The sequence below is a fragment of the Symsagittifera roscoffensis genome, chromosome 4 (genome assembly GCF_963678635.1).
Source record: "Symsagittifera roscoffensis chromosome 4, txSymRosc1.1, whole genome shotgun sequence".
NCBI classification, from domain to species: Eukaryota; Metazoa; Xenacoelomorpha; order Acoela; family Convolutidae; genus Symsagittifera; species Symsagittifera roscoffensis.
This window is the reverse complement of record NC_087065.1, coordinates 38,733,620-38,751,231: the sequence shown is the minus strand read 5'-3', so window position 1 is coordinate 38,751,231 and position 17,612 is coordinate 38,733,620. Positions and strand designations below refer to the sequence as shown.

General features: G+C 34.6%; 2 protein-coding genes across 9 annotated transcripts in view; one reads left to right on the top strand and one right to left on the bottom strand.

The window, feature by feature from the left end:
* The window catches only part of LOC134844678 (uncharacterized), a 190,187-nt gene that overhangs the window by 115,018 nt on the left and 57,557 nt on the right, over window positions 1–17,612 (top strand). The gene's annotated exons all lie outside the window — the stretch shown is intronic.
* LOC134845172 (uncharacterized) overlaps window positions 1–17,612 on the bottom strand; it is a 49,431-nt gene that overhangs the window by 26,004 nt on the left and 5,815 nt on the right. For 3 of the 6 annotated variants that reach the window (XM_063862058.1, XM_063862059.1, XM_063862061.1), the window contains 2 exons: window positions 15,896–16,469; window positions 1,296–1,811 (listed from right to left, as the gene is read on the bottom strand). In XM_063862058.1, coding sequence (XP_063718128.1) covers window positions 1,296–1,500 — 205 coding nt within the window. In that variant the 5' untranslated portion in view covers window positions 1,501–1,811; window positions 15,896–16,469. Of the gene's footprint in view, window positions 1–1,295; window positions 1,812–15,895; window positions 16,952–17,612 lie in introns of those variants that run through there. The other 3 variants (XM_063862062.1, XM_063862060.1, XM_063862063.1) reach the window with 3 other exon arrangements.

Genomic DNA, 17,612 nt, shown 5'->3' with positions numbered 1-17,612 from the left:
TTCCAATTTTTGAAAAAAAAATTAGTAAAACAAAAATGGTAATTTTTAGACAAAACAAAACCATTTTCCTGGCAATAAATTTTGCTTTATACAAAATCTGGTATTACACAGATTTTATGGAGCAAAAAAGTCAGATTTTAGAAATTTAATAACTTTTTAGACAAAAATTGACTATTAACAACTGCATAAGATCTCAATGATCAGTTTCAGGGTTACATACAATCGATTTTTTACAATTAAAAAATTTGTATAAAAAATATGACTCAAAAATATGATTCGGGAAAAAATGGTTCATATTTTAAAAAAATGTTCTGTACTTTGTTGGAAGTTTGTAAAAAGTTTTTGTCGAGGAAAGGAAGCGTTAATAAACTTGAAAAAAAAATTAAATTTCTCGCAGCAAGATAACTTGCTTATTTGAGGCACCAGACTTTACTTGGGAAAAAAAAAAACGGAAAAACTAGAAACGAACCGGTGACAAAATTTGTCGGCACTTTCAAATAAAAACCACACCCAAAAAACAACGTTTCTCCCAATTCGCAGTGGTCTGAGTAATAACGGCAGCCGCTATCAATTCCTTTTGAATGAGTGCTAGCAAATTGATATTTTTTCCGCGAGAACGGAATTCTGACTCCACGGCCGGCCACAGATTACACGTCAGTATTTTGGAGATAAGGGGGATTGGACCCATCGGTTTTTCAAATTAATTGTCCTGCTGAAGATAATTAGACAAATATAAGTTTTCGAAATCTCAATTTATGCAAGGTGACGGATGTATTCAAGCTTAATTTTTCTCTGTTGAAACAGTGCAGAGACAATTTTTAGTGACCAAAAAATTTTTCAGCATCAAAATGATTTAGCTTCAAGGGTAAATGATAACTGTGCTTTACCGTTTATTGCTCTAATTTTTTTTATATCTGAAACTTTTATTTTATAAAAATTTACTATACAAATTCTAGCTTTTTGCGGTGACGAGTTTTTGGTAACCCAAAAAACATGTTTTTTTTCAGTTTGGGACCTTACGGCGCAGACTTAACCAATAGAGACCAAGTATACGATTCGCAAGCAAAAATCAGGTAAAAATCCAAATTTAAAAGTTGTTCTAGCTCGACTTATTTCAATTATTGTGTTTAATTGTGTTTCCGAAATTTTGTTCGAATTTATGTTCGATACTGTTTGAGTATGTTTTGTTAAAATATAAGTATAAATAACAAAGCAAAGTGGAAAGCTGTCTAAAAACTGAAACAAAATTTTATTTTTTCATGTTCCATTAGAGCACTAATTGTATTCAAACGAACCTTTTTCGAAGACACTCAAAATATCTTTCCTCATTTGTTGATATATTTCTTCTTCAGGCGCATCGTCACTTAGAACTTCGAGTTTTTTCATTCTTCGCGCTATTTTTGTCATCATTTGAAGTCCCATGTCAACATCCAAGCAATTAACCGTTAATTTTGCCAGTTCAACCAGAGTTAGGAGCACAACACTTTTGTACGCCAGCATTCCATGGACCGGACCCAAATGCCAAGTAAGGTAATGCTTCAGAACATATTTCACGGCAAAGTACTCTGTAGACCGACGCCAAGGAGGCTCACGAAGACCAATATGAACTGATCTGATCTGTCGTGGATCTTGGCGTGAAACCGGATCTCAGGTATGGAGTTGTTTTCTTCCGCCAGAAACGCTATTAGCCAGTTTGTCACGTAGCCCGGATCCTCGGCTTTGGAGGGCGAGTAATCATTGGCTTGAAACCTTTCTGTACGTCTGAACTTCCCAATCTCGACAATTTTTTCGATGACCATGTCATGGAAAACCTAAGCAGAAGAGGAACCTTGAAAACAATTACTTTTGAATAGAAAAACAAAAAAACGCTTGCGGTGCAAATGCAAAAGCATATTCTGGCTTCGGTTATCATTGCAAAAAAAACTCAAGAAAAATCACTATTTTTCCGAAAATGTTTTTTTTCTGGAATCATGGTCGACAATTATTTCGAATCCTAGTCAAGCCTAAAGTGCGGCCGAACTAAGTGTGGTCGAAGCATATTCGAACACAAGTTCGAATTCAAAGCTTATGTTCTCCGAACATGTGTGGAAATTTACAAAAAATCGAACTAGGTGAGCTGATAAATCCCATATGAAAAACATTGAAGCGCACTAGTAAAGTGAAGCGTGTATTGATAAATCATTAAATGGAAAATTTAAAATTCGTTCTTCGTTAAAATAAAGAGTCCGCTAAATTTAAAGAGTCTATTTTTCTCGTTTTTTTGCTGATGTAGAAATTACAGACAAATGGCTATAACCTTTTATCACTCCGAATTGATCTAAAAGAAGCAAAGTTTGCGAAATCCGGATCAAAATTGGCGCGTTTTAGAACAATTTGCGTAACCCATAAACAAATATCTATTCAAACGTGCAGTAGATTTTGTAAGCATTTTATCAGTGAAGTCAACAAACTGTTATCGGAAACCCCAAATTATAAATGGAATCCAGTTACCTATTATTTTTATTATTTAACAGATTTTGGAGCGACAAGTTTGTGGAACCAAAAAAGATAGGAAGTGGAACCACAGCAATAAAAGAAGAAAATGCAAACTAAGATAAAAAAATATGATATCAAGAGAAAAAGGATCGACCTTGTTAACTTTTCCCCCTTTTTAGATCTTGTTACCCGTGCCTAGTAAATGTTCTAATTCAGATCTGAAATAATCTTTTTCAGATCTGAAATGGGTTGTGAAATGTTGAAATAACGCTTGGATACTTAAGAAATGGGTTATTTCAGATATAATTTCATATCTGAAATTTAATTTTTCTTGGTTACTTCAGATCTGAAAAAGCAATGGTTTTGACACAATTTTTGCCATTTTTGTTTCTATAGTATTTGATAGCTTCCGCTAGCTACTAGCAGGTAATCAGCAAAGTCTCAAATGAGAGATGCTGAAAATGTTTCTCTAAGCATCAGATAAACATTGGAAACGCTTAAGTACCGCAGGAAGATCAAAAAATTGATAGGTCTTCTAACAGTTTTTGAAAATTTTTTAAAACGTTTAAACAAGAAATTTATTTGGAAAAAAAACTGTTTGTGAAGTTATTCGAAATTTTTTTAACGCTTGTTAATCTAAACATAATTGTGTATTGCAGAAACATCAAAAACCAAAATTTCTATTGTTTGCTTGAAATGCTTTTATTATAATTCAACAAAGGGTTTCTCAGATCTAATTTCAGATCTGAATTTTTGTTATTCAATGTTAATTCATATCTAAAATTTGTTGGTGTCCCCTATACTGGAGAGACCGAATGCTTGAAATTTATTTTTGCTGATTTTCAGCCAATCAGAAATGAGTATTAAAAAATTTCAGTAAAATTGAGAAAATATCAAAGTAAGCAAATAAAACCAGGCCATTAGTATTAATTTTGACCGTTTATATAATGAGCAGATGAATGAAAGTAATGCCGGATCGATGGGGGTTGGAACAATTTTAATACTTCTGGGAACAATTTTAATACTTCTGCACCTATTATATCTGCATCTAGTATGTTTACTATATTATCATTTTCTGTTAATATTGACTTCGATTTTGTGAGAAAGGAATTTAGCCAATAGGAACGAATAGAGGTTTTGACTGGTTGAAATTTTTCCAGCATTCGGTCCCTCCAGCAAGAGAACCCTCCCCAAAGTTTTCTATTTCAGATCCAATTTTCAAATGTGACATTTTCAAATTCTTATCAAGATCTGAAATAAAATTTTCAGATTTGAAAATCAACGTATGTAAGGAAAACTAAAGAATTTCAGATAATGCACAGAAAATCCCCAGGGTACGGGTAACTATTTCTCGCCTATTCATGCATTATTTTCGACAACCGTTTTTGTATGAAATATGCATTTAGAAAATTTCAAAAATTAATTGGGTTTTTATTTTCGGGCGTTCGTATTTGTATTACTCACCAACTCACTTTATAATACCTACATAAAACTTTTTATATATATGTATTTCCTAAAAACAGTTTCAAGCTATTGAAAATGTGGCAGCCAACATTGAATTTCAGAAAATTGAAATAGGAGGGGGGGGGGAGTTGACAAGATCCGCGAAAAATTATACCGACATCAAGTTCAAAATTTAGTATTTCGTTTCATTTTTTTAAATCTTTTCTTTGTTTTTGGAATATGATGCTTCGTCAAACAAAGTTTTTATCAGCTGTTAGTCTGAGCTATCAAAATATTTGTTCACTAAATGGACCTGAAGATTCGAACTGATATTTATCAAAAAAAAACTAGAAGGTAATGGGGGTCGTAATTAAGTTAATCTCAAATGCCAATCCGTATCATTAAAGTAAACGCTAATGCTGGCCGCTTTTTAGTTAATCTCTAATGCTAATACGTATCAAAAAAACTTTAATATGTCACTCCGGTGTGTTTTAACCGCTGAATTGTTGATATTATCAGTTGTCTTACCGATTTGATCTTAAATGCTAGGAAAAGAGTATGTTTTAAGGTTTAACGACAACGATTACACATTCACAAATGATACACAGTTATGAAAATAAGCAAATTTTTTTGCCTCAACCAAAATTGTACCTCCTGCGCTTCGACATACCAAATTTGAGACAAGAATAGAAGGCGCCTACTATCTCATCAGCAATATGTTGATCAGCAATATGTTGAGGCGCAGTTGATCAGTAGTATTTCGGACCTGCTATCTCCACTTTTAAGACTTATAATTTAAGAATTTAAAGACTGATACTTCTGAACTTGAATTATTAATTTTTTGAAATTCTCAGTGGTTTTTCCACTGACAATCATCAGTTTCTTTGTCTGAAATTTCGCCCTATTATTTAGTTCTGGCTTGCTTTTAATTGTCTGGGTGAAGTGGTCAGCTTTGAAAAATTCATTTAAGAACGTTTCTAGTTTAGATAAGTCCAGTGAGCAAAATCAGGATTCCGCTTACAATTTGTGGAATCCGCTCGTTTTCGCGGTCTCTGCTTACAAGTTGCGGAATTTGCTTACTTTGGTGGACATCCTCTACAAATGATATTTCCGGTTGTTGCGGATTCCGCAAAAAAACTTAAGTGCCGACAAAAGTTACGTTACAAGAATTTGTTGGGGGTTCCGCGATAATTTAGTAAGAGAATTTCTTCTATAGTTTGGAGAAAAAATTAGGTACTTGTCTCTGGATTCCAGAAACCTAAATACATACACTAAACGGTGAGCGTATCTAGACAACAATTTGTCTTTGTAATCAGGGGCGGATCTAGGATTTTGTCGAGGAGGTCCGATTTTCAAAAAAAATTCAAAAAGATTGTCGGTCTTTTTTTCGGTCGACTAAATTGGTTTTCCGAGCTTTTCCATAGCACTGAAAAAACCTGTTTCAGCCAAATTTTGCGCAACGCGAGCAATATTTTTAAAAAAATAATGCTAAAAATTGCGTTTTGAGGCACTTTTTGGAAAGTTTTAACCAAAAATTCGCGTTTTTCGGCGCGCTCTTCCCCTCGAAATTCGTATTTTTTGGCGCCGAAGGCGCTTTTAGAAAACCTTTAGGGTAAGTCAGCGAAAATATATGAGTAAAAGTACTACAAAGGGGAGCCCTTTGGGCTGGCAGGTGTCGAACCCATGAAGAGAAAGCGTTCTACAACTAAAAGGCTTTGACCCCTGCGATTTTACTTTGAAGTAATCAAAATTGACTAGAAAAAGTAAAATGACGTCTATCGTTTTCTAACTTTGTTTGGTTTCAACTAACCCTGACCTTGAAGCATACGCACTCCTTCGGGTTGAAACCAAACCGTACGCTCATTGTTCGTATTTGATAGAACACTACTAATACAATTTTAATTCGTATCCTTTTCATCTTGATTAATCTAGTTAGCATTTAAACGGGTGTATTATTTTAACATTTTAAAATGGCGCACTCATCTAACGAATCACGCATGAGGAGAGTATCTCAATTCTGGCAAAATCACACGATTGGCCCCCTAATCCCTGGGAAGATTGGAGTGACGATTTTCAAATGGCAATGATAGCCGAAGAAAAAATAGACAAAGACAACCTCATCAGTCCTTCGGAAAAAAATAGCAACTCCTGCAAAAATCAAAGAAACCCCAGAAACAGAAAAAAACTCAAGACAAAGAAGCAAGACTAGCCAGGAATCTCGCTAGAATAGCCGAAAAAAACGAAGATACGAGGACAAGGAATCGCATCAATCAAATCAGAGCTAAAAATTTGGATGAGAATTGAAGAAGCGGACAAGAAGATCAGATCCATGCTATTTTTTGCCTTGGAAGCGGAAGTCAAAAGAATTTTGCACAGAAACTCACTAACGTGAAAATCTTTCGGATTAAATTTCAAGAGTTTTGAGAATACTTACACCTCTTTTTAAGTGGAAAACGAAACAAAAATTCTGGGGAGCACTTGCGGAAATGGCCGAAAAGTGTGATATATCCAGCGGAGAAGAGGAGTGGATTCGGGATATATTCATCAACAAAATGAGAAATTATGATATCCAGAGGGAGTTGTTAACAGAAACACTCGCACCACAGGACGCACTACGTTTAGCACTGGTACACGAGCAAAAAGATATGTGTCAACTTAAAATGACCAACACCACTAAAACTCAGATTTACTATTCAAATTGTTATTGGAGTTCGAATACGAACGAGAATAAGCTTTTTATGTAGAAAAGGAAAACTCTTGTTTGAAATGTGGCGGTATGTCAAGCAAACGACGCACATTGTTCAGTTTGTAACTTCAAGTGTAATTTTACTCCAATTTGTAAATCTACAAGAAAATATGTGAATATTGTCGATAACTTCATTTGTGTAATTAATGGTGCATTTGTTCAGCAATCTGTACATAACTATGAAAATAATTATAAAGATCCTTGTGCTGTATTCAACGCATGGACAGAAGCTAGACTAAGCGACAATCACGACTATTTTGTTTTAAATGTGACCACGGTTTTTGTTTCCGGCGGAAAAAAACTCAAGAAATTGTTGAACATTGGCTTAGGAAAGGAGAGCTCAGCCAGCACATTCAGTTTCCTGAAAAAAGAAAGTAATCCACGAACTGAAACCAAAAGATCTCAACTTAAAAACGACACGATAAACAAATTGGAAAGATAGAGCTTCCGATAAGATCCAACGGATGGGCCCATGAATAAGGGCCCATCCGTTGGATCTGAACGTAAAATATCAGAAGCGACAATCTTTCAAAGGTGGGTACTTAAGTTACACAGAAGGCCTTCCCGTGCTTGAAACCGGATAAGACATCACGAAAGATTTTCTGTCAAATTTTCACTGAGATGTAAATAAAATCGCGCAAAACTCAAGAATCTATTCGAAAGAATCGGGAAAATAATGAACAAATCAAAAATCACACATTTCCGTAGCCCTTTAAGACCAATCAATACAACTAAAGAGGAGAAGAGTTCCGCTTCATTTACTTCCAAAAAAAAGATTTACAAAGACTGATATCCGAAGAACACATTAAGATATTAGAAACCTGTGATGAAGATCATTTTCTACGTCTTATCGTGATAACGCGCAAAAACGAGAAATCCAAGAAAATGATCTCCTTTCAAAATTCATAAACGAACAAAATCTTCAAAATAAATATCAGATGCCAAAGATACACGAGTTAGTTGAAAAGGTAGCCGCAAAATTTGCTGAAGTTTCCGAAGGAAAAGTTTGGTTCACCAAACTAGATTTTAACAATGCACTTAATATAGACAACGTAACTAGCCAACTATGTAGTTTTAGCAAAGTTGGGGGAGATATTACGGGACCATAAAAATTTTTATCCGGTTTATGGACTTGGCGACATGCCGAAAGAATTCCAGCGCGTCATGGGTTCAACTATAGGCTCAGTTCCTTTTACCACATGTTACATAGACGACAACTTAATTGGATCCAAAGGATTTCTTAAAGAACACAAAGACATAGTCGACCGAAGTCCATCCATTCTTAACAGTCAAAGCTTTGCAATTACAGGGTCCAAATGTCAATTCTTTAAACACAAATTGAATGGCTAGGCTTCGAAATTACTAACACGGACTTCCTCCATTGGAAGATAAAACCTTAGCTATCAAAAGCTTACGGATACCCTGAAGTTTTAAAAATTTATGGTCAATTTCTGCCTCTATAAACCATTTGATCAATTTTTTTGCAAACCTAGCTACCCTTGGGAATCCTCTACGCCCTCTTTTGAACAAAAAATCAGTTTTCAGTTGTGACAAGCTACATTCGATAGCATTTGAAAAAATCAAAAAAAATGTGTAATTAAAAAACATACACATTTTGATGTAAAATGCAAATCAAGAGTAAGAACAGACGCCTCTCACAGCGGGTTCAGTGCATCTTTAGAACAACTTCATTGGAATGATTGGAAAACAGTCGCATTTGCAAGGATATTTTTAACTACTCATGAGGCAAAATACTTGACAAAACGAGTTAGAACTCATAGAAGTAGTAGGGTCAGTGGATCATGATGGAAAGATTTATACGGATCGTACTTCGAGAATATCACAGATCATAAAAATACATTATCAGAATTATCAAGTAATCAAGGGAATAAATTAAACCACAAGCAGATTGACACGCTGAGTGGACAGACTAATCCGTTTTAACTTTACAGTGAAATATTCAACTGGAAAAAACATGGGCTTTACTAACCTTACTTCAAGAATTTGAATAAAAAAAACAGCCCCAAAATCTCATTTGAAGAAAAAATTTGTACTAGCATCTGCAAAGAAGATTAAAAAAGTAATTCCAAGTCCGCCGGATATAACTGCTCATCTTGTAAATATTATTAAACTATAAAAAAGGCTCAATGTTACAAATTGTTAGTTCCGCCTTGAAAATTGGTGACTTGATCCATACCTGCTCAGAATTTTGCTCTGCTAATTGTGCTTGGCTGGATTTTTGTCGATAACTTCATTTGTGTAATTAATGGTGCATTTGTTCAGCAATCTGTACATAACTATGAAAATAATTATAAAGATCCTTGTGCTGTATTCAACGCATGGACAGAAGCTAGACTAAGCGACAATCACGACTATTTTGTTTTAAATGTGACCACGGTTTTTGTTTCCGGCGGAAAAAAACTCAAGAAATTGTTGAACATTGGCTTAGGAAAGGAGAGCTCAGCCAGCACATTCAGTTTCCTGAAAAAAGAAAGTAATCCACGAACTGAAACCAAAAGATCTCAACTTAAAAACGACACGATAAACAAATTGGAAAGATAGAGCTTCCGATAAGATCCAACGGATGGGCCCATGAATAAGCACAAATTTTTTTATAACGGGAGAGCATGAACGTAAAATATCAGAAGCGACAATCTTTCAAAGGTGGGTACTTAAGTTACACAGAAGGCCTTCCCGTGCTTGAAACCGGATAAGACATCACGAAAGATTTTCTGTCAAATTTTCACTGAGATGTAAATAAAATCGCGCAAAACTCAAGAATCTATTCGAAAGAATCGGGAAAATAATGAACAAATCAAAAATCACACATTTCCGTAGCCATTTAAGACCAATCAATACAACTAAAGAGGAGAAGAGTTCCGCTTCATTTACTTCCAAAAAAAAGATTTACAAAGACTGATATCCGAAGAACACATTAAGATATTAGAAACCTGTGATGAAGATCATTTTCTACGTCTTATCGTGATAACGCGCAAAAACGAGAAATCCAAGAAAATGATCTCCTTTCAAAATTCATAAACGAACAAAATCTTCAAAATAAATATCAGATGCCAAAGATACACGAGTTAGTTGAAAAGGTAGCCGCAAAATTTGCTGAAGTTTCCGAAGGAAAAGTTTGGTTCACCAAACTAGATTTTAACAATGCACTTAATATAGACAACGTAACTAGCCAACTATGTAGTTTTAGCAAAGTTGGGGGAGATATTACGGGACCATAAAAACTTTTATCCGGTTTATGGACTTGGCGACATGCCGAAAGAATTCCAGCGCGTCATGGGTTCAACTATAGGCTCAGTTCCTTTTACCACATGTTACATAGACGACAACTTAATTGGATCCAAAGGATTTCTTAAAGAACACAAAGACATAGTCGACCGAAGTCCATCCATTCTTAACAGTCAAAGCTTTGCAATTACAGGGTCCAAATGTCAATTCTTTAAACACAAATTGAATGGCTAGGCTTCGAAATTACTAACACGGACTTCCTCCATTGGAAGATAAAACCTTAGCTATCAAAAGCTTACGGATACCCTGAAGTTTTAAAAATTTATGGTCAATTTCTGCCTCTATAAACCATTTGATCAATTTTTTTTGCGAACCTAGCTACCCTTGGGAATCCTCTACGCCCTCTTTTGAACAAAAAATCAGTTTTCAGTTGTGACAAGCTACATTCGATAGCATTTGAAAAAATCAAAAAAAATGTGTAATTAAAAAACATACACTTTTTGATGTAAAATGCAAATCAAGAGTAAGAACAGACGCCTCTCACAGCGGGTTCAGTGCATCTTTAGAACAACTTCATTGGAATGATTGGAAAACAGTCGCATTTGCAAGGATATTTTTAACTACTCATGAGGCAAAATACTTGACAAAACGAGTTAGAACTCATAGAAGTAGTAGGGTCAGTGGATCATGATGGAAAGATTTATACGGATCGTACTTCGAGAATATCACAGATCATAAAAATACATTATCAGAATTATCAAGTAATCAAGGGAATAAATTAAACCACAAGCAGATTGACACGCTGAGTGGACAGACTAATCCGTTTTAACTTTACAGTGAAATATTCAACTGGAAAAAACATGGGCTTTACTAACCTTACTTCAAGAATTTGAATAAAAAAAACAGCCCCAAAATCTCATTTGAAGAAAAAATTTGTACTAGCATCTGCAAAGAAGATTAAAAAAGTAATTCCAAGTCCGCCGGATATAACTGCTCATCTTGTAAATATTATTAAACTATAAAAAAGGCTCAATGTTACAAATTGTTAGTTCCGCCTTAAAAATTGGTGACTTGATCCATACCTGCTCAGAATTTTGCTCTGCTAATTGTGCTTGGCTGGATTTTTGAATTATGGATTTATCGAAAAAAAAAGTTTCAGATTATTTCTTTTTATTCCATTTATCAATTAGTACAAAATTTTACAAACTCCAATGGATATAAACATTGTAAGTAGCGTATTTGTAAATAACCAAATTGTAGTTAATCTTAATCAATCAGACGTACTTATTTCTTTTAATTTAGAATATCCCGAATCGAAACTTATAACATTTGCTCGTAAACGCAGTGAGTCTCTGAAATTACCAAAAACATCTTTTGAAATTAATTGGTTATTCAATACCAAGATTGTCGCTCCTCCTACCGAAAAAGACATTTTTTTGAAGCCTTTAATTAGAGTTTTAAAGGGGAAAAGGGATTTGCACACGACTAATTTTGGAACCTACTTTAACCAATACTATAAGGATTTTCATACTTCCAACGGATTGCTATTCATGGATAATAAATTGGTGGTATCATTTCGTGATAGCGGCGCCGTAATAAAAAATACTCCACAAAACATACCTGAGCAATTTGGGATGAAGTACTTGTTTGAATACGTGTGGTGGCCTCACATTAATAGACTCATCTGGTACCATGGAACAAACTGCTCAAACTGCATCAAAGCTGGTAAAATTTTAAACCCTTTAATGCCGTACTCGGAAGTGAAATCATTACCTGTTTTATCAGGGTTGAACGAAGAAGTCAATTTAGACTTTGCCAGTCCGCTGGATATTAACTGGGGATCTCATAAAAAAAACTTTACTTTGTATCGACAATTTTTTTAAGTTTCCCTCAGCTAAAATTACCTCATCCACGTCTTCAAAACCTATAATCCGATTTCTTCGAGTTAACATTCATATAATTGGCATCCTGAAAAACAACAGAAAGACCACGCCTCATGCTTTACTACGGATATTTAAGGGAGACCTTACCCTACCCTGTTTTTGCCAAAACTTCCAAGCAGGCGCTCATTCATTTCAAAGGAGGGAATCTGGACCAAAAACTCTTGTCAATGGTACCCTTGTATTCTTCATCAAACACATCACCTTCCCGGAGAAAAACTAACAAATGAACCCAGACAAAGAAGAAAGAAGGCCCAAAGCAGAAAACTCGAGCGCAACCAAAAAAAGACCAAGACCTTGCCTGCAGGTTATTTAGGAGAATATGAATCGTTTTTCTTACTATTTTATCTTTCGGATTTGAGCAATTATGAGTGGATTTTCTTGTAAATTTGTTGTTAAGGAACACTTCATTATTAACATGGAATAAAACAGCCCTGAATTAGAGAAAAACCGGCAAATAGACGAAAATTTAAACCCTAATATTAAAATTAAACTCTTAGACCTAGACGAAGAAGAAGCCATAACGCACCCGGACACAATTCACGATTGCCTTATCTCAATATTAACGGCACCTTCTCTATCAGCAGTCACCCGAAACACTACTGAAACTGCTGTACCAGTCTCAGAAGATAGGCCAACATCAAAATCAGAGGTGTCTCCACAGGAAACACACAGTCACAGACATTGACGACTACAGTGGACCTGTCAAAATCAGCGATTTGGACTCTCCAGTTTAAGAAATCGAAAGTGATAACCCAGTGATAACTTTAAAACTTCATGTCCACGTACGCATGTCGGTCAACCAAAATGTCAAGGTAACCGGATGATCATCCAGCGGAGCCCATCAGATTCATCTAGTGGAGTCCCTCAATGGAGTCCCGAGAATGCGGATTTGAACATTAAGCCTCAAGAAAATCAAACGGATAACTACGACACCAGTTTGGTACCCGACAAGGAGGAAATGTTAATTCTTTTGGAAACGAGAGAAGATAGGGAGAGCGACATTGACATCGAGTCAACTATCGAGAGCCAGCTACATCCACCAATAGAGGATTTCATTAGAGATAAAAACTAGTGACAAAATTTTCCTTCATTGAAAATTTGCTCCAAACCTTATGAACTTAATTTATCCTGCGCTTTTCATTATTTTAATAATCTCTGTTGGAGCAGTGCTTAACTCAGAACTCAGGAAATAACCTAGTATCGTTCAATGATCGATCTTATCAACCCTTACAGTTTTCGCTGACTAATTGTTAATTTACTCATTCGATATATCCGTAGGACATATCGTCGAAAGATTATTTTTTCTCTTTCTCTCTCTCTCTTATTATGCTGATAATCTTAATTGTTAATTTGACCTAATCGCTAATTAGTTGTGATTTCTTAACTTTATTTTCTTTCTCCGGTTGAAAGCGGAAAAGATATGTGTAGTAAGTTAGATTTAATTAATTTTGAACTTTTCCCTAGCGGGCGAAGTCTTGTGAAGTCTATCGTTTAATTATTTTATTTGGTTTTATCTAACCTTTACGTTGAAGCATACTCACTCTTCAGAGTGAAACAGTACGCTCAGTTTTTGTATTTTATAAAACACATTTAAAACAGTTCTATGTCGTATCCTTTATATCTTAGTTAGTCGAGTTAGCATTCTAACGGGGTGTATTGTTTTAACATTTTATTAAAAGTCAACTCTAAGCCATAGGCAATTTCCACTCTTTTAAATGGTGGCTGGAAGCAAAGCTAAATCGAACGGGTGATTTTTGTTATCGAAATACCAAACATAATTTACTTTTTTTTTGTCATTTTTGCGCCAAAACGAAGGTTTTCTAATAAAAAACAATTTCCGTCGTTTTAGCGTGTTTCAAACTGCAATCTTAAATAATAATTAAAAATCGGAATGCGCTATAGACGCAATGTTTAACTGAACACAATGTTTAAAAGGCTACCGAAAGTAACGCTTAAGAATCATAAAGAGGAATATGAACTCGATCCAAATTCAAGGCTAGACAGTACCTGCCTAATTTTGTTAATATTGTTGCGTTTACAGATTCATTTCAGTCTGCAACGAATCACTTAAAAACAGCAACCTGCTAGGGAGGAAATTTTTTGCGAACCGTTTTGGTCTATGAAATAAAAGGAAAAATTTTATTGTTTCATGGCTGAGAAAGCTTGCTTAGAAAAACTTGATTTGTTCGCAAACCGACTCGGTCCAAAGAATAACATAAAATTTTCCAAAGAGTCTGAATTTCTTAAAGTTAGAAATCGGGAAGACATGCAGAGACCTTCAAGAAACTTAAAAATTTTGGCAAACCGATTCAGTCTTTGAAATAATTTGTAATAATTCAAAGTTTAACTTTTTAAAAGCTTGAATTTTATTTGCGAACCGATTCGAGCCAAAAAAACTTAAAATTTTCCAAAGTTTCAAAACTTGCTTTAAAAAATTTGAAAGTTTTTGCATCGCGCTTTTTCTCTAAAAGTTTTTTTCTAAGTTTTCTGAATCGCGAATTGATTCAGTCTATGAAATATCCTGAAATCATTCAAAGCTTCATAGCTTGAAAAACTTGCATCGAAAAACCTAATTTTTTGCGAACGATTCGGTCGTTAAAATAATTTGAAATAATTCAAAGTTTCATATCTTTAAAAGTTTGCTTGGAAAACTCTACAGTTCGCCATCCGATTTAGTCTATGAAATAACTGGCAATATTTCAGAGTTTCATAGCTTGAATAGCTTGCTTCAAAAAACTTAAAATTACTGGCAAACTGATTTAACCTATGAAAAAAATTGAAAATTTTCTATGTTTCCTAGCTACGAACTCTGCTTAGAAAAAAAATTTGCGAACCGATTCAGTCCACGAAATAACTCGAAAGATTTAAAATTATATTAGCCTGACTACCTTGCATAGAAATTTTTTAAGCTTTTCTCGTACTGATTCGGTTGATGAAATAACTTGTATTTCAAAGTTGCATAGCTCTATTAGCTTGCCTAGAAAAACGTGAACTTCTCGCAAACCGAGTCAGTCTATGCATTAACTCATAGACTAGTTTTCAAAGTTCGGAATAGCTTCAAAGTTTCGAATAGCTTGCTTGGACATGTTTTTCGTGATTTGTTTCACGACATATCCTGAATAATGTCAAAGTTTCAGAGCTTAAACTACTTGCTTTGGAAAATTTCAACTAATGAGAAAAACTGTTTGGTAGAAGAAGTAGCTTCGGTTTTCCAGAAGTTCCTTGCTTCATTTGCTCGTGCAAAAAATTGATTAAAAAACTAAGAAAAACCGAGAAATCACTTGAATGTCTTCTATAGAAAAACAGTTTGCCATCAGGTTCCAATTTTGAACTAACTCGAACTTTTTGAAGTTTCATAGCTTAAACAGCTTGCTTAGAAAAGTTTAAGTTTCCTGCGAAATTTTCAGAAATAACTGGAAATCATTCTAGTTAAACAATCATTCTAGATCAATAATTAGCTTCAAAAACTTATACTTTTTCTGAACCAAATCATTTTATGCAATAACTTGAAAATGTTTAAAAGCTTCAGGTTCTAAATAGCTTGCATAGAAAAACATGAATGCTTTGCCAGCTGATTTGCTCCATGAAACAACGTGAATTGATTTCAAAAAATTTCCTTGCTTTAATAACCTGCCTAGAAAAACTATTTTTTTTAACGAATTGATTCGCTCCATGAAACACCATCCGTTGTTGCACCATCCGTTTTTCTTTCATGAATCATTTTGAATTATTTCAAAGTTTCATACTTAGATAGGTCGCTAAGAAAAACTTCAATTTTTTGCGGGAACCAACTCGTTCTATGAAACAGAAAGTTTTCAAACTTTTTTACCATATGGCTTAACTTGAAAAGGTTAGCTTGATCAGAATAAGAACTAATTTTTTGCGAGCCAATTGACGGGCTTGCTAGTTTGACGTTTAATTTGTCAGTCAAATGAGCAGAAGTTTTTTTGAGCATTCGAATGAAAAATGAGACTTATTTTCGGTTTTCTTTTCAGGACTTTCAGTTTTGGTAAGAGTTGTGATTTTTTTCTCGTGGTCTTACCTTTTCTCGGGGAACCTCAAATGTCGGCCCATCGGGTAAGTTTCGAACGGGACATCCTTTTTGTCCTAAAAACGTGTTAGCTGGTAGCAACAATTGTGTTGCATTCACCAAAATGGCGTCAGAATTCTCGGATGTTGGTATTCTGAATACTAGCAGTGCGTTTTTGTCTTCGCAAATGATCGGAAGGTAGTCTCCTGGGTTTCTAAAACTGGCAATAGCATCCGCGAGCTTTTTCGCGTTCAGTGAAGACCATTTTTGGTAATCAAGCCAGCGCTCAAAAATTCTTTTCAACTGATCCCTCTTTTTTGCCGATATAAGATTTGGCAAGGCTTCATTCACCTCTCTTAACCCTTTCGAGAATAATAATATAAATGAAGGGTTGTCAAAGTCGATATTTTTTGAGAATGATTGACGATAATGGGGGGACGTTTTCGTGTCAATTTTTCGGGGGAACACAAAATGGTTTAAAAGGTAATCACTAATTTTTAAACTATCGAAACGAGAAAACATTTTCAAAGTCTATAAGTAGCTTCAAAAAGGAAAACGATGATTTGAAATGTTGCTGCCATCATTGCTAAAAAGAATTGGTGCGGTAATAAACATGATTATTGTTCTCGGCAACAATGTCAAAAAACTCCTTCAAATAATTCATAATTAGGATTATGGGCTGTCTTCAATGGTTTAATTGCTTCTCTGAGAAATGGCATTTCAACAAATTTAGGTTCGGCACGTAAAATAAACTTATGTTCCGCAGTGCAAGGTAAAAAGGACGACTGGACATTAAGACTATGATGACATTGCATCCGAACGACAAAAGCGCGTTTTAATTGTTTAAATGAACTGTTCGACTTAAATCGGTTTATATTTCTCAGACAAGCATTTGAAGAATTGTGTTTAGAATAGTCCTAATGTCCTATCAAAAACGGTTGCCATCCTAGCACTTGTCGTCGTATGTGTGGACACTGGCTCAGTACGATGAATAACATAAAACAGTTGCTGTGGTTACGTACCCGGGTTGACAAAAAATACTTTTCATGCAATTTTATACTAGGAAAAAAAGCTTACCATACAACTTCATAGACTGTAATTGTATAAAAAGAGCCAAAAAAGCATTTTTATAGCGCACTAAATTTTTTATACTATAAAACTGTATAAAAAGCGTTTTTTCTAAACTATGAAAGTGAGTAAAAGCATTTTTTCCAGACATCAAAATACAAAAAAAATTATGAGGTTACTTTGACGTTTTGTGTTTTGTTCGAAAACACAAACACCAAGGGTTCTCGTATGAGAAAACCTAGAGATTAGTGACTGTTAGCACACAGAAAAACTGCATTTGGTGCTTTGCCAGGCACATGAATGTGCGTTTTTTCATTCAGAATTATATACAAAAACAAGTACCTTTTTGTATATGGCTAAAACTATTTTTCTTTAGAAAAAATCAGTGGCACAAAAAGCTTGTCTAGGTTTATTTTAGCACAGACGTTATAGACACAAAACATTATTTCTTTACTTTTCTATTCGAAATATAATTTTTTCTTCGTGAAATGTTTAGAAGCGGGACTGCAGTCAAGAAAAGGAAAAATTTTTTTTTTTTTCAAGAAGTTTTGTATTTTTTCTTGAAACTAATATAATTTGTATTAATTTAAATTTGTAATTTTTTTTTGAAAATGCATATCATACATTTTCATATATGAACTGAACTTAAAAGGTAGGCATT